We start from the raw sequence: 22,854 nt of genomic DNA, 5'->3' as shown, positions 1-22,854 counted from the left end.
CTCCAAACAGACCTGAAATCATAACCTTAATTATAGCCTTGAGCTTTTTTCAGGAGAGGCACATTTGGCCGCTTTTGTCTTCAGTGGCTTGAGAACAAAAGCTCCCTCATAATAGTGATTTGCAATTGCATACCTTACTCATGTGATCTAAGGTTAAACACCACATGACAGCTAGCAGAGATACATCCTAAGTTAATTATCAATCCACTGGATGCTCAGAGAGCTCTTTAGTTTAGCTCAATGGAATTTTCCATGCCACTTTAGTAATACACATACAGAGCATATAAATATATTTTTGTCCATTTCAATGTACAATTAAACAATTACACTTAACAGTCCTATGCCATGGTTCCAAGGTGTAAGCACAATTGAATTCAATAGGGCTTATTTTTAGGAACATAGGATAGCTGCTTTATATTGAGTCAAAACATTGGTCCATATACACTAACAGGAAATCTCCAGGGTTTCAGACAGGGACATTCCCAGTCCTTCCAGGAGATGGCAGGAACCAACTCTGGGAGCTTCTGCATGCAAAGGAGATGTTCTACCACTTGAAGCCTTATTTACCTAGGGATCCATTAGCCACGCCATCCCTTTGGACCTCGGAGGGAACAAAAGTACCAGGAAAGCAAAATCTTCTTTGGAGAAAAAGAGTTTATTGAGATCTGAGCACAGAGTCAAGGTCTGTACTCAGAGACAGCCAACTGGATAGTTCCTAAAAATATACTGGCTGTAAAGCAAGACATTTCAGCGGACTTTCTTATACCCGCAGACTTCCCCAATCGGCTAGCAAATATTGCTTGCTAAACACATTTTATTGCTTTGCTAAACATTCCTGTCTTTCTGCTAAGCCAAGCACTCCCTCCCACCTCCTTGTACACGTGTCTTCTTTTGCTAGCTAAGCTTTCCCTTCGTATCTCTTCCTATTCTTGCATTACTTAAAAGCAGAAGTAAAGCAGGAAACATCTTGCTAGTGGTTTTTCGGTTAACAGCAGTTTCTGGCTGGGCAGGAAGCGACCTTCTGACCTGTAGCTAGCATCAGCAGTTTCAAGTAGCTGGTTTAGGCTTTTGCAAGCAACTGCAATTTTGGGCTGTTTTAACCATCCTAGCAGAGTGCAGGAATTTACTATGTATAGATAATATTTGAGAGCAACAGAATAAAATATTGAGATAAACCTTTCCCATCTCCCTTTACTCCGTCCTCTTCTTTTGAACAATCTATTACTTAGATTCGTTCTGGGGTAGGGGTCTATATTCTCTCATTACAGCAATCACGCGAGGTCCCATCATGCGAGACATCATCTTTCCCATCATATGTTGCAGGCATTGCATTAAGCAGGGTATACAGAAGCAGAAAAGTAATAGAAGCATTATTGGGCCTATTCTTCCCACAAATACGATACCGTTCATGCCAACAGAAATACGAGACCATCCATATGACAAGGGCGGTACATATCACTCCTACCCACCAAACCCAATATCTCCATGGTTCCTCCCACCAATATTCAGGGGGTGTGCTCATTGTTGAAGAGCCCACTGATATTTGTGCCCGACTACCTGTTGAGCCTCAAGGATGAGAGCCCACCGGTGAGCTGATGCTCCCACTATGTGGGTCAATTTTTCTACTAACCCTGTTGGGTGGATTGAACTCTCGTGCTGCCTCCCTAGTGACCAGAGCATATGGAAGCTGAAATCCTGGGGTGGCAATTCTTACTGGCACTTGTTTAGTAATTTCAATGCACACCTGGCTAAGGCTCCCACCCCTGCAATACTTGCATTAAGATAGGTTCCGTCCCATCTATCACCTGGGTTAAGAGTAGGACCTGGTCTATCAAATGAGGTTGGTACAGTGCTCTACCTTCCAGATAACAGTTGACTACCCTCCCACAACAGCAAGAGCGGTCCAGAACTAGATAGATTTCGATCGTCTCTGCAGCTTCCCGTAAGAGCACTGTCCACGCGTGCTGGTCAGTGGTGTGGGAGAGGAGCCACAACGGGGTAGTGGGGTGTCTCAATACGGTAATCTCATCAAACCCCAGTTTCCAATAGCCAAGGAGCACGCCATCTCTTACCACCGGCAAGACGAACCAGTCGTAGCAGAGGCCAGCAGGCCAATAGGGTTGGTATGGTTCGGTGGGGTCAGGGCAATAAGACATAGAGCAAGTCAATAAAGAAAATAAGAGAGAAAAGAGAAAGTCTTTGTAACTGTCCTTGTGATGATTAGTCGCAGGATCGCGTTGCCCGTGGCCCAACGCTTTTTCCTGGTAGCGTCAGACACAAGGTGATGATCAACTTCAGAGGGTCAGCAGGATTTCTTTTGCAAGTCCAGACACCCTTCTTCAGATGCGTGTGATGTACCCAGGGGATCACCTCGACTACTTTCACTGCAGTTGGGGATGAGGGGGTCGCCAGACGCTGTCACCCAGAGGGACTGGTGAACCGGCTCAGCGAGACTGCCACGGGACTGCAGGTGTACGCTCGAGGGAATACCTGGAAAGGAAGCAAACACACACAACAAACACAGGGATTGCACTTGTTCTTGGGTGATGTGATCTCCCATCTGCCCCAAACTGGCGGGGATGTCTCGGACGAAAGGGGTTGGCCTGCCATATAGAAGTTCAAAGGGTGATAGTTCTCAGTCTCTTGGTTGGCGCACAGGGCACATTTTGGGATATAGCAGCAGTTAGTTGAGGTAGAATATTCTCCCAAGGTGTGCTTTAGCAGCTGGGCCTCCCAAATGGGTGGACTCGTGGTAATTCTTCACAATTGTGCTGGCCAGATGTTGGGGCACAAAAACACGGCTGTCTGGTCCTTCCTGGAGCGTTGCTCCTTCTTGGCTGGTCCACTGCTGTTCATCAAGGGTGTAACGTGGTTCCACATCGTCTGGAGTGAGCTCTGGTACCAATATCAAAAGTTCTGGTGGTGCCTCTAAATTGGCTGGAGAACAAATGTCTACGTTGGGGGCGCTGCCTGTGGGCGCCCCTCCCATCCAATTATTCACCGTGCGTAGAGATATCAGCCTCTGGAGTGATATCAGCAAGGCAGTCGTCACTGGAGGGGATCTTCAGGATGCTGAGACACAGTCCAATCTGAAGCAGCTTTCCCCACTTGGATGTGGTGGACCCAAGGGGTGGTGCCAGCGATCTTCACAGCTGTGGGTGTGGAGAGCAGATGGGCCCTTCCGGCACGGTTGCAGTGGTGCCTGGGACCAGTCTTATCCACACCTCGTCACCTGGCTCAAACTGGTCACGCAAGGAGTTCGGGCCTGGGTTGAGAGAGAGAATCTCGAGAGAGAGACTGTACATAATTGTTCAATTCCACATCTTGAGCAGGGATAGGTGAAAGCATGCACACATAAGGAACCGGTCTTCCAAACATCACTTCAAAAGGGTGACAAGTGAATACGTTTCAATGGGAGGCTACAAACTCTAAGCAAAGCCAAGGGCAACATGAACACCCAATTAGACCCTGTTTCTTGGGTCAATGGTTTTTCAAAGTCCTGTTCATCCTTTCCTATTTTCCAGAACTTTGGGGCCTATATGCAGTACCCACCATCTTCCTTCTTCACTGGCAACAGTGGGGTGTTTCACTGTGATTGGCATTGTTTCAAAATTCCATGTTGAAGCAATCGCTTCAAATGCACCCACACTCCTTCAGCTGCCTGTCGTGGGACGGGGTATTGGTTTTTATCTTCCGCTCATAGTCCAGGGTCAACATCATGAAGCAGGCTAACAGGGAGGATTCCCTCCTCTTCTTTTACCATCATCAAGCATCAATGGTCTCTCAGGGGCATTTCTAAAGAAAACTCTCCTGCTGGTCCAGTTGTCATCATTACTTCCCCCATTGGTTGGAAGGAAATCTGGGCTTGTAATTTTGTTAACAAGTCTCGGCCCAATAAGGAATGGGACACTCTGGTATATACAAAAAAAATTGTGCTGGACTACTTGGCCACCTAGGCAGCAGGTAACAGACTGCAAAAACGGGGCCTTTTGTGATTTACCTGTGGCTCCAATTATATTAACCACTTGGTTTGTGGGTTTTGTTACAGGCACAGGTAAGACTGAGTGGGCAGCTCCCTTGTTCACCTTCTCCTACCTGTAATAAGGTAGCTGGGTTAAGGGCTGTGGTAACCTGAAACTTCAGGCGTGAATGTAATAACAGCATCTGGCACTTCCTCTTGGAGTCACACAGCTGGTGTCCTGTCCAAACGTGAATTTATCTGCCTTTGTGAGTAGGGTGGCCACTGCCACAATCACTCTCATACAGGGGGGGGGGCAATCTCTGTTCTGTTGGGGTTAGCTTCTCTGACAAGTATGCGACGGGTTGCTGCCAATTTTTCAGTTTCTGGCATAAGACTCCCTTGGTTACCCCCCTGGTCTTCATCTATGAACAGGGTAAAAGGCTCCTCGGGGTTTGGGTGCCAAGCACTGGGGCTTGTTGTAATGTCACTTTGAGATCCTGAAAAGCCTGCTGCTGTTCCCTGCCCCATATAAAAGGATCCTTCTCTATTCCCCTAGTTGACTCATGCAGGGGCCAAGCAATGCTTCTGTATTTAGTAGTGAGTCCAGGGGATATTGTTCATCATCATAAGTGGGATTATAGGTTTTAAAAAAATCCCTTCAAACAATTTTACAATCTTTGCTGGATTCTCCTCAAAAGAGGGGTTCTGATTTCTTCAATTACAAACATCTGCACTTGAAAAGGGTATATGCTGTCTGTGGTGCCTTCGTTTGTCCAGCTGGGACAGGGGCTGGTGGATCATAAACCCTCTGAAGGGGCATTTCTCCAGTTGCCTGATCCTTCCTGGTTTTCTCATACTGTCTGTGAGACATAACTCTCTTCGCCGCCTGTCCCCACTTACGTTGCCATCTCTTCCTCTTTTCAGGGGTGCAGCATTCTGCTGCCTCAACTAACAAAGGGCTTACATCCAACTTTTTCCCTCAAATGGCTTTACAAACTCCTTTAGTCTCTTTTTCTGTCTTTCTGTCCACATTTTCTTTCCTTGATTCATATCATCTAGTGTCTTCCTAAACTCTTCGTTATCTTCCTCATCTTCCTCTTCTTCCGTCTCACTATCCTCCTTCGCAGGTCCTCCTCCCCCTACACCAGCACCTCCCTGTGCTTCTTGATCTTGGCCTGGGGGGGGATTGGAGGGGCTGTTGGTGGAGTGTAAGGTGGTGGCTTAATCACTCCCCCTCCTCATTTTCTGGGTCTTCTAACACCAGAGGCTTCACTGTACAAATCCTGTTCTGTGTGTTGCTGTCACAGCAAGACTTTAGCCATGGTAGATTCTTTTTTTTTACATTGGTCTTCCATGTAGAGATATAGGGGATCTGGTCTGGGTGGACATTTAATATATTTTGCCACAGGGGGTTGATTTGCCACAGGGGGTTGATTAATTGCAAATCAAAGCCACGCAGTTCCCTGGGTTGGCAAGTCCACCTCACATAAAGTTTTGAGTCTCTGTTTTTCAATTTGAATCATCACTCTTCGTGGCTGTTTTCTAATTATTTAAAAAGCATTCCAGAGGAATACATTGGCTTGCTCCAGACCCTATTTTTTCAGATACTACCGCTCCTAACTGGGTTTCAAAATTCTCTCACACTCCACATGCTACAGTTTGTCAGAAAATGCACAATCCTACAATCGCTCGGCCAAGGGGACACTAAGCCTTGGCCCTCATTCAACAATTCATCCACTGGAGTATCTGACACACAACATGTCAACAAAACACTCAATTCCCTCTGCCCCATTCCCTTTCCCAAACCTTTACCAATTCCTTTCCTGGTGGCATTCTTACTGCACGGGCACTCTACTGCCAACTACCAGGTGAGGCTGATCAGGCCTCTGGCCCTTTCCCTCGGGCCCCTAGCCCTTTCCCTCGGGCCCCTAGCCCTTTCCTTCGGGCCCCTAGCCCTTTCCTTCGGGCTTACCTTTCTCCGCTGCGGACCTGTCCCCTCGGCGCCGTTCTGTCCTCTTATTCTCCCTCAACTAGATGTCTCCGCTCCAGGACGGTGTGGCAATCTCCCCCTACAAACTGGCAGGGTGTGCACTGGAAATGCGAACGCCGATCGGAGCTGTTCACCTTGGTTGAGCCTGGCCCTCTGGTCCGTATTTGGGAAGGGGGCAAATCCCGGGCGAGCCCCCAGAGAGATGAAGCCTTATTTACCTAGGGATCCATTAGCCACGCCATCCCTTTGGACCTCGGAGGGAACAAAAGTACCAGGAAAGCAAAATCTTCTTTGGAGAAAAAGAGTTTATTGAGATCTGAGCACAGAGTCAAGGTCTGTACTCAGAGACAGCCAACTGGATAGTTCCTAAAAATATACTGGCTGTAAAGCAAGACATTTCAGCGGACTTTCTTATACCCGCAGACTTCCCCAATCGGCTAGCAAATATTGCTTGCTAAACACATTTTATTGCTTTGCTAAACATTCCTGTCTTTCTGCTAAGCCAAGCACTCCCTCCCACCTCCTTGTACACGTGTCTTCTTTTGCTAGCTAAGCTTTCCCTTCGTATCTCTTCCTATTCTTGCATTACTTAAAAGCAGAAGTAAAGCAGGAAACATCTTGCTAGTGGTTTTTCGGTTAACAGCAGTTTCTGGCTGGGCAGGAAGCGACCTTCTGACCTGTAGCTAGCATCAGCAGTTTCAAGTAGCTGGTTTAGGCTTTTGCAAGCAACTGCAATTTTGGGCTGTTTTAACCATCCTAGCAGAGTGCAGGAATTTACTATGTATAGATAATATTTGAGAGCAACAGAATAAAATATTGAGATAAACCTTTCCCATCTCCCTTTACACTGAGCTATGGCTTTCCCCCTTTTATCTCTTTTGAGTAGATGCACAAGGCAACAGAAGAAGAAGAAGAGTTTGGATTTGATATCCCGCCTTTCACTCCCTTTAAGGAGTCTCAAAGCGGCTAACATTCTCCTTTCCCTTCCTCCCCCACAACAAACACTCTGTGAGGTGAGTGGGGCTGAGAGACTTCAAGGAAGTGTGACTGGCCCAAGGTCACCCAGCAGCTGCATGTGGAGGAGCGGAGACGCGAACCCGGTTCCCCAGATTACAAGACTACCGCTCTCAACCACTACACCACACTGGCTCTGATACTTGATACTAATAATCCAAATCTTGAAGATGAAGAAAAACATGAAAAAAAATATTTTTGAGCTAGCAATATCTGCTATCAAGGTTATGGAAGGCACACTACATTGACTTATCAAAATCAGAAGTAGAAACGGGAAAACGAGCATGCAGTTTTTCAAAACATATACACATTTGATCTTCCTTCTTGAATTCCACTAATATGCATTTGGTTTAGGTTTCATCTTTCAGTTTGTGTTGCTGTTTGAAAGCTAATTTAGTTGTTATTTGTTGCTTATTAAGATTCTGTGTTGTAATGAGAGAATATGAAAGGCATGGCAAGTGTGAAGATGAATAATTCAAAGTGGATTGCTTTGTACATGTTTGCATGCAAATGTAAAACTTGACTGGCATAAAAAAAAGATGTTTCAGAAATAAAAAGGATATGGAGTCATCAGCTCTTAGAGTACGTAAGAGTTGTGCTGTTGTAAAACTTGTTGACCCAGTTGCTTTGCAACTGCAGGGGGAAAATTACTCAATTCAGAGGACAATTACTCTCAGGTGCTGAGGTCCTCCAGTTGCTGCTACAGCCTGGAATGTGAAGCAGGGGCACTGGGAAGGGAGCAAAGCTCACTACTAATGGAGAGTCATTTTCATGCAAGTGCAGCTCTTAGTCTGGCAAGTGTCGGGAAAGTGCCATAGACTGCAATTGCTCAGAACGGTAATTCATTTCTCTCCAAAGGTACCTATATGAAAAACATGTCGGATTAACACTGCCAAACTGCAAGAGAAAGGCAGGCTGTTTTCCCTTACAGCCTGTGTAACATTTTCGTCCATCTCTGAGAGCTATTTTATATAGTATTCAATATGCATCTGCTTCATGGTATTCCTTCATATATCCTCTCTCTTTTTTTTTTTAAATGATATTTATTACTTTTCCAATAATTTCAACACAACACTACAAACAAAACAAAACAAAAAAAGAAAAAGAACAAAACAAATACAAACAAAGCAAAAACAAACAAAAACAGTTTAAAAACACCTCAAACATTTTCAATATCTTACCTTTCATTCGCTTATTTCCAACGACCTCCTCACACCTCCCTTTTTGTATTCCACTTCTATTAATTGTTTCAGCAATTCCTTTCCATCTTCCTCTGTTTTCTATCCTATAATTATCTTAACACATTCTAACCTTATTTTTTCCTTTAATATTCTATTAATCTATTTATACTTAATTCCTTATAACATCGGCCTGCCTGTTGTCTTTACATGAATAGAATGTGTGCTTTTATTTGAAATGCATCTCTGGGTTATTTGTGGGGCATAGGAATTCGTTTATTTCCCCCTAAAAAATATAGTCCGGCCCACCACATGGTCTGAGGGATGGTGGACCGGCCCACGGCTTAAAAAGGTTGCTGACCCCTGTGTTACAGAATGACATCTATCCCATCTCAACATACAATATGTGTGTATAAAGATCTGCCTCATTACTACTGTGAGGCTTGACATGTGTGTCCCAAGTTGTGCTGCAGTTGGAGACCTTTGGATAGGGAACAAATATTTTGCCAGTGGCAGTAGGCAGGGCCCTGCGAGGTGGGTCTGGACTGCACTGGCCTCCCAATGCTCAAGTCGCTGTTGGTTACCAACGGGGGGATGGCGAGGTGCTGGAGAAGTAGGCATGGTGGACATGCAGCAGCGGGAGAAACCTGTTTGGTTCCATCACGGCTGTGGCCACACTGCCCCACCCTCTCCCTCCCAGTAACTGGCAGCAACCCAAGCACTGGGAAACCCAGGAAGCACTGCAGCCCAACCCCAATCTGCCAAGTACCTCCTACATTTTCTCTCAGTAGAGGGTGAAGCCGTTTGGAGTAACAGCATTGACCTCTGCCTGAATCCTTGGGCAGCCACTGCCAAGTAGCGTAGGCAGTTCTGAGCTCAGTGTATTGTTTGGTCTAACTCAGTTTCTCATCTCCAGACAGCTGCCACTCCAGATACTTACAAGGAAAAGATTCAGCAGAACTCTTAATAGGCGTGTAAGGACAAAAGAAGTAATTATAATTTAACAGTTTTCATGTTATTCTATTTTATTAAAGCAACTAGGGGAAAAAATATTATGATGGGAAGATCTCACACAGGTGAGGGGAAGCAGTGGGGAGGAGGGGAGGGTTAGGTTGAATTTGGGAAATAAAATAATATATGGGACAGCAAAGGATATAATAGATTCTTATAGAATAGTAATATATTGTAACCAGAATAGAAGTTCAAAAGGGGAAGTAAATGTATTTTTAGTATTTTCATTATTGTAATAGTTATTATTTCTTATCGGTAGAAGGCAATGCTAATTTAGGCTGTCTGTATAATTTTCTTAAGTCAAAAAAAACACACGAGACTATTCAGAAAATTATAGATGCAGGTTTATTGAGCATAGAAGCTGCAGCCAACAGGCAGCCAAGGAGCCATCAGCCGACAATGCCCACTTTGCAGCACCGGGCAGAAGTCCAGTCAATGTTGGCACACTGGCAGTGGCAGACAGTATCATCACGAATATCCCAGGAACCACAAGCCATTCCACAGGCACATCCAGTGGCCTTGTGACCTGAGAGTGGAAAAGAAAAGTTAGAGAGACAGGCAGCAGAGCGTTGAATCGCCATGGGATGGAGGGAGCATACAACTCCCTTGTTACAATAGCTCCACTGGTCTGTTGCCGAGTCCAATTCACAGGAGAGGGCCTTCTCGGTGGCTGCTCCCAAACTTTGGAAATCCCTCCCTAGAGAAGTTAGACTGGGTCCCTCCTTGTTGTCCTTCCACCAGCGGGTAAAGATGCAAGTGCATGCTGTGCTAATGATCCAGCTAAGCAACCCAACCAGCTGCCTCCAGCTCTGAGCTTATATTTTATACTGACTACACAAAGGAAGCAGAGATTTGTGGAAATGTGTTTTGCGTCTACCCAGAGAGGGAGTTCAGTTCTTGCCCTTCTGGCCCCCATGAGCCCACTTCTAATTTCCTCCCAATCTGTTCTCCTCTCCCAGCAAAGTGTCTCACCTGAAGGGCAGTGGGCATCAGCAGCACGTGCAAATGCATCTGTGCAAACCAGCTGGCTCTTCAATAGGACAGAGGACACTGCAAGAAGAGTCATGAGAGTTCAGGTTATACTACATGACATCCTTGCTCAAATAGAAAATGCTTTCTTTGTTCCTCCTGCTCTTTAAACAGTTACAAGCAATAGGGAAATCAATCTGAAGCTGTGACCACAACACACATTTAAAGCACATTTGTCCCCAAAAGAATCCTTGGAACTGTAATTTGTTAAGGGTGCTGGGAGTTGTAGTTCTGTGAGAGGTAAACTAGAGTTCCTGGGATACTGGGAGGAGGATGTTTTAAATGCATTGTGTGTGTGTGTGTGTGTGTGTGTGTGTGTGTGTGTGTGTGTGTGTGTGCACATTTAACCACAACAGAAATCCCCCTCAAGTTTATAGGTGTTATGCCTCTCCAGGCCACAAAAGTCCCATTCTCCCATGGGATTATTTCTGACAGCAGGTCAGGCCAGGGGCTACACTGAAGAGGACAAATGCAACAATGATTGAACACGTTCATGTTTGGGTTGTAGGTGTCATATTCCACTTGCCTTTCTGAGGTCTCATGTATATGGAAGGCATGGAAATAAGGTGGGAACTTACACGACAGGCAGAGAAGAGTGGCTTGTCAGACCCATAGTTAAAAACACTGCCCTAATACCAGCCCAAAATTCAAGACTGGTTCCCATGTTATAGATATCACATGACTCTTTTTGGATTTCTTGTACAAGCTATATATTAGTAGAAGCTGAAGATGTTCACGTTAACAAACTTTAATCTAGCAAAAACAAAAAACATATAAGGACTTTTCTGGTATGAGTAATCGGATTATGGTTCAGGGTAAAACTTTGGTGATAACCCTCGGTTCCCAGATCTTCAAAAGAAGTCCTATGACTTTTTATTTGAAACAGGCAGTCTTGGATGAAACTGGGAATCTTAGAATGACAATGGGGCACAGAGCTTCAAACATCATAAAGGGGCCTGGATCCCTATCCAAATACCTTTGGAATCAACTGCTTCCTGGATCTTCTGGTTAATCTGACTCTCTGGAATACATGGATAACCACAGGACTGCTGATCACTTGCACATTTTGCAGGAATCAACACAGCTAAGAGAACGAAAACGATCAGTTTCATCATGATGGTGCAGAACTTCCTACAGAAGGGGGGGGGAGAGCAGTTATTTCAATGCATGAATCTCAGCTAAAGCATCCATGGCAAACTGGCCATCCCCCAGTAGGGCAGGCGCTCTCCCGCAACCTGTTCACACTCACTCTTACAACCACTTCTGCAACCTATGGCTACATGTCATCACCACTTCCACTTACGGCCATGGGTCTCTCAGAGTCACTAGGGACAAGACGGAAGTCCTTTGTGAAATGCTGCACTGGAGAATCCCCAAGGAGGGGCCTGAAACCCTGAACGTTCTGGTGGCAGCAAGGAACCTCTACATATGGACAGAGCCGTAGCTAGGTGATCTTGCGCCCCTGGCAGAACCATCCAGATTGCACTCCCTAGCCATGGACAAATTAGCTCTTCTTTCTGCCTCTCCTCCAACCCCAACCCCTCCACCCATTCAATTCACTCTCTATTAAAAACCTTTTCTTATGAGGCAATAATTGATATTTTTATTTATAGATGTATTTTTGGACATATTTAAAGCCGATTTTGCACACACCCCTCTCCTGCGCCCCTGGCAGGGGCCCACCTTGCCACCCCCTAGATATGGCCATGCATATGGATGAAAAAACTGAAATGAAATCCAAATACATTATTAACCTAGGTTATACATATGACCCGGGACGCGTGTGGCGCTGTGGGTTAAACCACAGAGCCTAGGACTTGCTGATCAGAAGGTTGGCGGTTCAAATCCCCGTGTCGGGGTGAGCTCCCGTTGCTCAGTCCCTGCTCCTGCCTACCTAGCAGTTCGAAAACACGTCAAAGTGCAAGTAGATAAATAGGTACCACTCTGGCGGGAAGGTAAACAGCATTTCTGTGAGCAGCTCTGGTTTGCCAGAAGTGGCTTAGTCATGCTGGCCACATGACCCGGAAGCTGTACACCGGCTCCCTCGGCCAATAAAGCGAGATGAGCGCCGCAACCCCAGAGTCGGTCACGACTGGACCTAATGGTCAGGGGTCCCTTTACCTTTATGCATATGACCCATGTGGTATGAGGTTGGACTACCCCACAAGGCATGAGCTTGCAGCTTAGAGGTGCTCCCTAATCTGGTGCTGCCTCTTAATGCTTAAGTGGGAAGGGTGGCTGTCTACCTTTCTTAGCTGCCTCATAAAACAACCATGTCTTTTCCTGCAGAAGGCAGTCCTAAGCCACAGAAATTCATGCATCTAGACTGGCTGTTGAAACATGAGCAATTTGTACCTATTCTTAAAAAGTCTGAAAACCTCCAAGCCTCAATCCTTTAATGCAATTGCCAGGTTGTTGTATGGAGGTGACCAGATAGAGCAGGCACCCCCAAACTCAGCCCTCCAGCTGTTTTGGGACTACAATTCCCATCATCCAGTGGGTGTAGTGAGAGCCAGTGTGTTGTAGTGGTTAAGAGCGGTGGACTCGTAATCTGGTGAACCGGGTTTGATTCCCCACTCCTCCACATGCAGCTGCTGGGGAACTGTGGGCTAGTCACACTTCCCTGAAGTCTCTCAGCCTCACTCACCTCACAGAGTGTTTGTTGTGGGGGAGGAAGGGAAAGGAGATTGTTAGCCACTTTGAGACTCCTTAGGGTAGTGATAAAGCGGGCTATCATATCCAAACTCTTCATCATCATCATCCCTGACCACTGGTCCTGCTAGCTAGGGATGATGGGAGTTGTAGTCCCAAAACAGCTGGAGGGCTGAGTTTGGGGATGCCTGAGACAGAGCTATTGGGCCGTGCTCACATAAGTAATTTCATCAGTCAGAAGCATCTCTCTAAACCTAGCAACCAATATGGCACACCGCATATGCTGACATCGCTGGGGCCTGCCTACGATTATTCCCTCCCCCCCCCCTTTACCTTGTCAAAAAGCACATACCTTGAGGAACTCAAATTTCTTTCGAGAAGTTGCATTCACTGAGCAAACTGCTCCCCTTTAAATACAGGAGGGTTGCAAAAGCTCTCATCCAACTTTCAGAACATTTTACTCACTTGCCCAGTTGCACACGCGCACCCTGTCCAGAACAGGAACACCCCCGGAAGACCCCTTTGCACAACGTGCTCACAACATTTCCATGTTTAGGTCACAGAGCAGGCAGTAAAGGCGCTGGGGCATACTTGTTGTCCAAAGCTCTTGGTGGGGCAACTCTACTACAGTAAAGTAATTTGGCAACTGGAGATTAGGACATTCCAGCGGTTTCCCCCTGGGCCTACTGCTTTTGTGATCCAGCATAAAAAGGACAGCCTTGTTACTCAATACAGGTTTGCAAACAATGAGAGCACAGTTCATCTTTCATGCAAAGCAACAGAAGCCATGCAAACAGCTTTCAGGAAACCAGAGTTTGAAGAAAGTTCTAAGTGTTTACAGAGATGTTTTACAAAAGCAGACCTCCAAGTGTCCCTATTTTCCAGGGACGTCCCAGATTTACAGAAGCTGTCCCAGTTACAATACCAGAATTTTCATTGGACAAATGTTGGAGGGTATGGAGTTATCCAACACTGAGTCACCTGAAGGCAGCCCTATATAGGGAAGTTTTTAATGTTTAATGTTTTATTATGTTTTTATATATGTCGGAAGCTGCCCAGAGTAGCAACTCATTCAGATGGGTTGGGTATAAATAGCAAAATTCTTATTCTTATGGAATAGGATGTCCCTGTTTGTTCCTTATACACTGTAAAGCAGAAAAAAATAAAACAAAGCATACAATAAAATGATTTAAAAAGTCAACAATCAACCCAGCGGTAGATCAAAACCAGCCATAAAATCCAAAGACAGACACAAATTAAAACCCAGAAACTAATGCAACAAAATCCGGCCCAGCTACAATAGCTCAAAACTAGTCAAATTGTCATATTTCTGCCAAGAGTATAATCAAATCAAATCAATGGTGTGAGGAGGTATTAAGAACCCCTTCAAGACTAGCGTGTGATGAAGGACTCTGCTGAAGAAGAAGGAGAAGAGGAGGAGGAGTTTGAATTTGATATCCCGCTTTATCACTACCCTAAGGATACCCTGGGAACACGGGTGGCGCTGTGGGTTAAACCACAGAGCCTAGGGCTTGCCGATCAGAAGGTTGGCGGTTCGAATCCCCACAACAGGGTGAGCTCCCGTTGCTCGGTCCCAGCTCCTGCCAACCTAGCAGTTCGAAAGCACATCAAAGTGCAAGTAGATAAATAGGTACCGCTCTGACGGGAAGGTAAACGGCGTTTCCGTGTGCTGCTCTGGTTCACCAGAAGCGGCTTAGTCATGCTGGCCACATGGCCCGGAAGCTGTCTGCGGACAAACGCCGGCTCCCTCGGCCAATAAAGCGAGATGAGCGCCGCAACCCCAGAGTCGGTCACGACTGGACCTAATGGTCAGGGTTCCCTTTACCTTTACCTTTAAGGATACCCTAAGGAGTCTCAAAGCGGCTAAGATTCTCCTTTCCCTTCCTCCCCCACAACAAACACTCTGTGAGGTGAGTGGGGCTGAGAGACTTCAAAGAAGTGTGAATAGCCCAAGGTCACCCAGCAGCTGCATGTGGAGGAGCGGGGAATCGAACCCGGTTCATCAGATTATGAGACAACCGCTTTTAACCACTACACCACACTGGCTCCTCTACCATTCATCTACCATTCTAATCAGATTTTGTGCACAGAATAAGGAATGCAGCTTCTTATCGTACACCTCCAGCAGCAAAATGCCTTGGGCTGCTCCTGACTCCCTGTGTTTGTGGTGTTTATTTTAAATTATTGCTCCAGGTGCACCCAAACTCAGCACTAAAAATGAGCTGTATGCGTCTTTCTTTCCCTTCTAAGCCTGGTCTTTCTGTGATCTTAAAAAGAGGAAGGTAGGGGCTTCCAGAGGCCTCTGCCGCCTTTCCTCTAAAGCCAGATATCACTGTAATATTAACGTGGGGGAGAGTCACGAATGCTCTCAGAAGCTTTGGGAGGTTTCCTCCTCCCTCTTTAAGACTGCAGTGAGATTGGGAGTAAAAGAAACTCTCAGAGGCTTCTCCCTGTCTTCCCTTTTAAGCCTGATCTCACTTAAGCGAAAGGGAGCGAAAGGGAGTTTGACATTGCGATTGCTCCTCTAATAATTATTAAATTATTAGATTATCAGGAAAGAAAATATGACATTCCTAAAAATAAGTTTAAATGGCACACATGACAACATATTTCTGCTATGGAAGTTGCGCCATTGTTGGGTTACACTGGTCACGAGAAATGTTGCATGTACAACACATTTCACCATATTTTTATAATGCTAAGAACCTTAACAAAGAAAATAAAGTTAAAACATATCCATTTTTATTTTCATTTGTTATGGGGGGGGTATGTGCTTTTGTGACTAATGTAACACTCAACCATTGTAAGTTTGTCATAAGCTCATCTGATTTTGTTCCTAACGTAACATAGTACTGTATTGTCCTGTCTTTTCACCAAATGAGAAAGCTAAACTATCAATACAATAATCAATACAATTAACCTATTATCTGTTTTCTTGAAGAGGTCTTTAACTGAACTTTAGGGGAAGAAAACAGAGAAAATCCGAGCCATCTTGCACGTCATGCTTCTTGTTGCTTTACTCAGATGTAAAGTGCCCTTTTGAAAAACTGTTTGCCAGATCATGAAGCTTTTGAAGATTATCTTTAAAATGATATAGAACACCTTAACTCTATATGAAAATGAAAAATGAGTTGACATTTTCATGGAGTTACCTCGCTCTTTTAGATTTAAGGTGTGTATGCTGTGTGATTTGCTGCCTGCTTATATTGTAACTTTGCTGTTTGAAAGTGGCATCCATATACCCTGTCATTTTCATTTCATGTAATAAACCAAGCGTTGTTTATTCCTTTGGTGTATGAGCCTCTTGGGGCATAAGGTTGAGGCTAAAAACACATTCATAATGGATGAGTCTTTTAAATCCAGTAAAATATCCTAAAGTTATTGGGAATGTGCATAGGAATACAGGTGAGTGCTGGGTTCAGATGCACAACTTGTAAAGGTAAACATAAAGGACCCCTGGACAGTTAAGTCCATTCAAAGGCGACTATAGGGTTGTGGTGCTCTTCTCGCTTTTCAGGCCGAGGGAGCCGGTGTTCGTCCACAGACAGCTTTCTGGGTCATGTGGCCAGCATGACTAAACCGCTTCTGGCGCAACGGAACACCATGATGGAAACCAGAGCGCATGGAAACACCATTTACCTTCCCGCCACAGTGGTGCCTATTTATCTACTTGCACTGGCTTGCTTTCAAACTGCTAGGTTGGCAGGAGTTGGGACAGAGCAACAGGAGCTCACCCCGTCATGGGGATTAGAAATGCTGACCTGTGGATTGGCAAGTCCAAAAGGCCCAGTTGTTTAGACCACAGCGCCACCCGCTTCCTTGTAGTACCCTCTGCTTGCCCCCTGTTCTACATGGCAGAAGCCATGTAAGCACTGCCACCTCACCCCACCCTGTGTCAACAAGTTACTGCCTTTCTAATGTCTTTCTTCCTTCCCATATATAGTATGTACTTTGGTACTGAAAAAGTAGAATTGTGTGATTCCACAATGAAAGCGTGATGCAGCAGGCACAAACAGAAGAGAGTCAAAGCCTCTTAGGAGTCTTGATGTCCTGAGCACAAGAGGACAAACAGCTGGTAGTTTAATTCTCTATTGACAAAATAAAAAACTACAGCCCAGCCCTCTCCGCATCCTCCAGCTCTGGCTAGTGCCTCATGGAAGGCCCAAAACCATATAAATAGCTCCCCCTTTCCCCTGGATGAACGTCTGGCGCCACTACCTCTTCCAGCCACTACAGGGAGCCCTGCTAGTCCTTGACATTTGAGTGGCAGCATCGACCATACTGACTCCGCAATCTGCTGTGCAAAGGCAGGTGGATGCTCAGTGGTTACAGCACCTGCATTTTAAGCAGAAGGTCCCAGGTTCGATCTCAAGCACCTGCAGGAATTAGATGGACAAGACTCCCTGCTTGAAACCCTGGAGAGCCACTGCCAGCCAACGTAGACGAGCTTGATGGACTCTTGGTAATTCTGTGTAAAGGCAGCAGCTTCATCTGTTCCCAGTTTCTCATCTCTGGGCAGCTGCCACTCCAGATACATTCAAAGAAAATACTTGAGCATGAGAAAATTAAACATGCATGTTTATTGAGCATAGAAGCTGGAGTCAACAGGGAGCTGGGGAGATATCAGCCAACAATGGCCACTTTGCAGCAGCGGGCAGCAGTCCAGTCAATTCTGGCACACTGGCAGTGGCAGGCAGTATCAGCACGGATATCCCAGGAACCACAAGCCATTCCACAGGCACATCCAGTTGCCAGGTACCCTGGGAGTGGAAGAGAGAAGTTAGAGAAACAGGCAGGGGAGCACTTTAATCCCCATGATGTGGAGGATATCCACCTGATCAGACACCAACACAGTTGAGGTGCAAGTGCTCAGTGTGGGATATTGCAGTCAAATATAACTATCAAGCTTAAGGGGTCAAGACCACAAAATTGTATTCCCAGACTCAGGTCACACCCGCTCACCTCCGGTGAAAAAGAAAGTGAAACTTCCTTTGTTTACTCTCTTCCACAATGTGAAGCCAACCAGGCAAGATGTCTGGGCTTTTTTTTCCTGTATTTTTCTGTATTTTGTAACCTAAGAATTTTCTGCCTGTGCCTTTCCTGCTGCTGCATGAAATAGCTCATGAACAAGACCTTTGAAGTTTGTAACTAAAACATGTAAGTGGACTAAACAGGAAATTAGAAGGTCTATATTCCTAACACTTCACTATTGCTGCACATTTTGTGTCTTTTAAACTCTGCTGGGGCTCTCTTACTGGAGCGTGTTTAGCCCCGCACTTTGGATCTAGGGATAGTTTATTAATTACCCCACATCTCTTATTAATTAGCTCACATCTTTTATTAATTAACCCACATGGGTGATCTATATTTATCTCCCATCCAGCATATGGCACTGTTGTGCTAATAATCCAGCTAAGCAACCCAACCAGCTTCCCCCAGCTATGAGCTTATATTTTATACTCATGTCTACAGAGTTCCATGGAAATGAGTTCTCTTCTTGCTCCCTTGGCCTCAGTCTTTCTGCTCTAGATTTTCTCCCAGTCTGTTCTCTCCCAGCAAGATGTCTCACCTGAAGGGCAGAAAGCATCAGCACCAGGTGAAGATGTGCTTGTGCAAGTCAGCTGAGCCTTCGCGAGGATTGAGGACACTGCAAGAAGAGACAGGAGGATCAGAGTTACACTGAATCAAATAGAAAACTTGGTTAATTGTGCAATTTAGACAGTTACAGGAAACAGAGGCTTCATTCTGAGGCTATGTACACACCATACATTTAATGCATATTTGCCCATAAAAGAATCCTTGGAACTGGAGTTTGTTAAGAGTGCTGGGAACTGTAGCTCTGTGAGGTGTAAACTACAAGTCCCAGGATTCTTTGGGATGGGGAATGTGATTTAAATGTATGGTATGGGTATATAGCACAAAACGGAAATCTCGCTCAAGCTTCTGTGAGTTATGCCTCTCCAGGCCACAAAAATCTCATTTTGCTGTGGAATTATCTCTGACACAGAGCTGACATTCTCCCTCTTTTTAAGTTCAGAACAGAGCTTCTCTCAGAGTGCTGGTAGTTGCATAGGTGCTTTTCTCTCTCTCTCTGTCTGTCTGCGTCTGCAGTTCATGGGTGGTAAACTAGTTTGCCCAGGAGAGTCACTGGAAAGTTGGGTGGAAGTGGATCCCTGCTTTTGCTCCCCTAGCTAAGGCTGCACTCCTAACCCCATTTACTTGGGAGTTGGTCCCATTGGATTTACTTCTAAATAGAGAATTTACTTCCAAATCCTAATAGTTAAGATTGCACTATGAGGTGCTGACTTTCCCAATTCAGAATAGGGTTGTTCTTTAAAAGACAAAGCTGCAACCTTAACTCCATTCACCTTGGGAGTAAACACAACTGAATTCAATATAACTAACTTCTGAGTAGACATGTTTAGTCTTAACTGTAAGCTGCCCAGTTAAAAATGGTGGTGTTCTAGTTCCTTCACAGAGCTACTATGGCTAGAGTGGTTTAACAATCAATCCCTCTTCCCAGCAACAGTTTGGTGATCCACAGCCCAGAGTTCCCATATCTTGGATGCAGACCTAGAAGAAACTGGGAATCATAGAATGACAATAGGGCCCAGAGTTTCTAGCATCATAAAGGGCACTCAGATCCAAATACCTTTGGAATCGACTGCTGCCTGGACCTTCTCATTAATCAGACTCTCGATAACACATGTCTGAGCACTTGCGTACTTTGCAGGAATCAATGCAGCAAAGAACAGGAATATGGCGAATGTCATCATGCTGTTGCAGAACGTCCTGCAGAGATTAAAAAGTGCAGCCGCCTTGTCAGGAATCGCAGAATCCAGAGGGCAAGGATTACAAGTAGAAATAGAATCATAAGAAGACACAGGAGCAATATATTTGTTTGGACCAACTGAAGATCCCAGTTTGAGGCCATGAGGCCTTTTTTCATATTACAAAGGCCACAAGGGCAGAAGCCTCACTGTAGCCAATCACATACAGGAAATATGAGACCTCCAGGATTCTTGGCGCTTCCAAAGATTGGAAGGTAGGGGCACTGCTTGTCTTGTCTTTATTAGGACTTCCTGTGCCTGTCCTCTGTGCTCGGTGGGCTGCAATACGGTGGGCTCTGTCAGCAAACTGTCTGATGACTGAAAGGTAGGTTTTCTTTAAAAAAAAGCTCAACATCTAGAGTCATTGCATCATAGAATTATAGAGTTGGAAGCGACTACCACAACAATCATCTATTTAGTTAAACCCCCTGCAATGCTGGAATCTTTTGTTCAGTGTTGTATATAGCTAGTGTGAGATGAGGTAGAAACCCACCTTCCCACCTTAAGATACCAGTTGGCAGTTTGGAGTGCTCTGTAATGTGCTCTTGATGCAAAAATGGCAAGGGTGCCGTACTTTTCTTCAGCTGCCTGGTACAACTTCCTGGAGAAGACAGGCGTAGTCACACTGCAATTCATGCACTAATAGCCTCCAGACTGCACCTATTGAAGCAGTGAGACTGCTCCTAAATGGAGTCTGAAAACTTCCATTGGTTTGTATTGCTGCTGCCGGGTTGTTGTCTGTGGTTAGCTGGATAGAGGCCATTATGAAGAGGTGGTTTAACTTTCAAGTTTCACAGAACCCTTCCTCAAGCACTCTCTGTCTCTGACTCTGTCTCTGGGAGATATATATATGGGGAAAGCAGAGGGGAAAGTGGGTGGGTGGGAAGATGGAAAGATGTTGCTGGTAGAGAACAAGGGAGGAATTCATGGTGAGCTCCAGCACTTCTTTTTCTAGAAAAAGAGCACTGTGGATCATCATCACCATCATGAGAATACTACTACTACTACTACTACTACTACTACTACTACTACTACTAATAATAATAATAATAATAATTCTATGCCACCCATCTTGCAGGGTTGCCCCACCTACTCTGGGTGGCTGCCAACAGAAAATTAAAAACACAATAAACATCAAACATTAAAAACTTCCCTCAGTTCTGAGTAAAAATGCTTAGTATGGCCAGGTAAGGCAACTCAGTCTTTACCCAGTTACCTGGAAGTAAGCTCCATTTAAAACAGTGGGACTTACATCTGAGTAGACAATGTAAGGCTTCATTTACAATAAAGGAATAAACACTCCCTGTGTTTCCTAAGAAATGACTGGCTGGTGAAGCATTGCAATTATAGAATGTAAAGTGGATTGTTCATGTTTAGGAAGGGCCTTGAACACCAGCTTCATCTGGTGCAGGCATTTTATTTTCCGTATAAATAGGATTCTGTTTTTGCTCCTACACACACACACACCACATTTCATTGTTCTCCAAAACATGGAGGGGAGGAAAAAGAAAAACCAGGACATTCTGTGATCAAATCAGAAATTGGGACACTTGGAAGGTATGCAATTGGAATCTGCAGCAGAGTCAAAAGTTATTTCATTCAGTGCTCTCAAAATGTAACCTCTACTGAGGATTCAATAGGAAATTCATTGATTGGGTCCACAAGAGATAAGCTATTAATCAATCAGTCATTTATGAGCATGAGTTAACAATATATATTATAAAGCATTAATGTTTGACAAGCTTCTCTTGAGAGCCTTACTTAGACTATGTACTCAGAAAATACAAAATCCCACCTACCATACATAATACCTAGTCAGATACCCTTACCTTGTCAGAAAGCGCATACCTTCAAAAACATGAATTTCTTTCAAGAAGTTTCATTCACTGAGCAAACTGCTCCCCTTTAAATACAGCTGAGCTGCAAAATCTCTAATCCAATTGGTTTACCTTTTCAAAACATTTTACACCCCCTCGCCCCCAGGTGCTGTCCAGAACACCACCTTGCACAATGTTCTCACAACGTTTCCTTGTTTAGCTCACAAAGCAAAGGTCAAAGAGACAGAGCATGCTTTTTGTCCAAAACTCTTGGTTGTGAAACTACCGCAATAAAGGAATATGGCAACTAGCCATGGAATTAGGACATTCCAGGGGTTTCCCCCTGGACCTACCACTCTTGCGATCCAGCATAAAAATAGAGCCTTGCTACTCAATACAAATTTGCAAACAACAGGAGCACTGTTCTTCTATGCAAAACAGCAAAGGTGGTGCAAACAGCTTCCAGGAAACCAGCTTTTGAAGAAAGTTCTTAGTGTTTACAAAGGTGTTTTACAGGAAGGTAGAGGCTGAACATGGGACACACGGAGGTATTTGAAAGGGTGGGAGGTGCATTGTGGTCATCTATGTATTTATATGTTCAACTTTTGGAGATTTTGCTCAACAACTTTGCCGGATTTTCACTTTTTGAAATATGGCAATCCTAAACGAACCGAACAAAACTCAGCCCAGCTACAATAGCGAAAAACCAGTCAAATTGTCATGATTCTGCCAAGAGTACAATCAAATCAAATCAGTGACATTGAGAGGTATTGAGGACCGCTCCAGACCGGTGCAGATTTTTGTGGGTGTATTCTGCAGCATGTCATAGACACACAAATAGTGAATTAGTGGTGGATTTATACTGCTTATTTGTTCTGCAATGCTTCCCCAATGTCATTCTTACAAAAGCTGAAGCTGCCAAAGAGACCAGAGACCGTCTTGGCTGTCCCTTAATACAGACCCAGGTCACTGAGCCTGAACTTCCACCACCACCAGGAACCACCATTGGCAGCAACAGCAGCTGATATTTTCTATGCTTATGATATTATTTTATTATCTGGCTAATTATGCTGTTTTAAATATACATTTTATATTTGACTTCCTTTAGTAAAGTTTTCTTTTGAAATGCTTAAGATTTTGTTTTAGCTGACTTTGCTGTGTTAAATGTGCATCCTTTAAGATAATAAGTCGTACCTTAGAAGCTGAACGGAATCCGTTCCGGAAGTCCATTTGACTTCCAAAACGTTCAGAAACCAAGGCGCAGCTTCTGATTGGCTGCAGGAAGCTGGGGAAACCCAGCCAGATGGGCAGGGTATAAACATATTAACAACAACAACAACAAAACAACAAC

General features: G+C 44.8%; 1 protein-coding gene and 2 long non-coding RNA genes across 5 annotated transcripts; all 3 read right to left on the bottom strand.

Moving 5' to 3' along the window:
- Positions 1 to 1,173: 1,173 nt before the first annotated feature.
- Positions 1,174 to 6,131, bottom strand: LOC310700367. The gene is made up of 2 exons (XR_014522582.1): positions 5,934 to 6,131; positions 1,174 to 2,490 (listed from the first exon to the last, which is right to left on the bottom strand). It is a non-coding gene; the product is annotated as an uncharacterized lncRNA (long non-coding RNA).
- A 3,345-nt stretch (positions 6,132 to 9,476) lies between these two features.
- Positions 9,477 to 21,601, bottom strand: LOC310700819 (resistin-like). Of its 3 annotated transcripts, none has more exons than XM_083490744.1 (5): positions 21,516 to 21,547; positions 20,180 to 20,287; positions 19,509 to 19,648; positions 18,426 to 18,503; positions 9,477 to 9,680 (listed from the first exon to the last, which is right to left on the bottom strand). In XM_083490744.1, the coding sequence occupies exons 1-5, from the start codon at positions 21,530 to 21,532 to the stop codon at positions 9,544 to 9,546; spliced, it is 480 nt and encodes a 159-aa protein (XP_083346870.1). In that variant the 5' UTR covers positions 21,533 to 21,547; the 3' UTR covers positions 9,477 to 9,543. The 3 variants fall into 3 exon arrangements, with proteins under 3 accessions (XP_083346870.1, XP_083346869.1, XP_083346871.1); XM_083490743.1 differs by lacking the exon at positions 9,477 to 9,680 and adding an exon at positions 17,418 to 17,616; XM_083490745.1 differs by lacking the exons at positions 9,477 to 9,680; positions 20,180 to 20,287 and adding an exon at positions 17,418 to 17,616 and having other exon boundaries at positions 21,516 to 21,601.
- LOC310700350 lies at positions 10,125 to 13,279 on the bottom strand. Its single transcript, XR_014522578.1, has 3 exons — positions 13,188 to 13,279; positions 11,160 to 11,314; positions 10,125 to 10,204 (listed from the first exon to the last, which is right to left on the bottom strand). It is a non-coding gene; the product is annotated as an uncharacterized lncRNA (long non-coding RNA).
- Positions 21,602 to 22,854: the final 1,253 nt, after the last annotated feature.

This window comes from Podarcis liolepis, assembly GCF_965112155.1.
Source record: "Podarcis liolepis genome assembly, chromosome: 2".
Taxonomy (NCBI): domain Eukaryota; kingdom Metazoa; phylum Chordata; class Lepidosauria; order Squamata; family Lacertidae; genus Podarcis; species Podarcis liolepis.
Note: the sequence above shows the minus strand (reverse complement) of the source record. Positions and strands in the feature narration are given on the sequence as shown.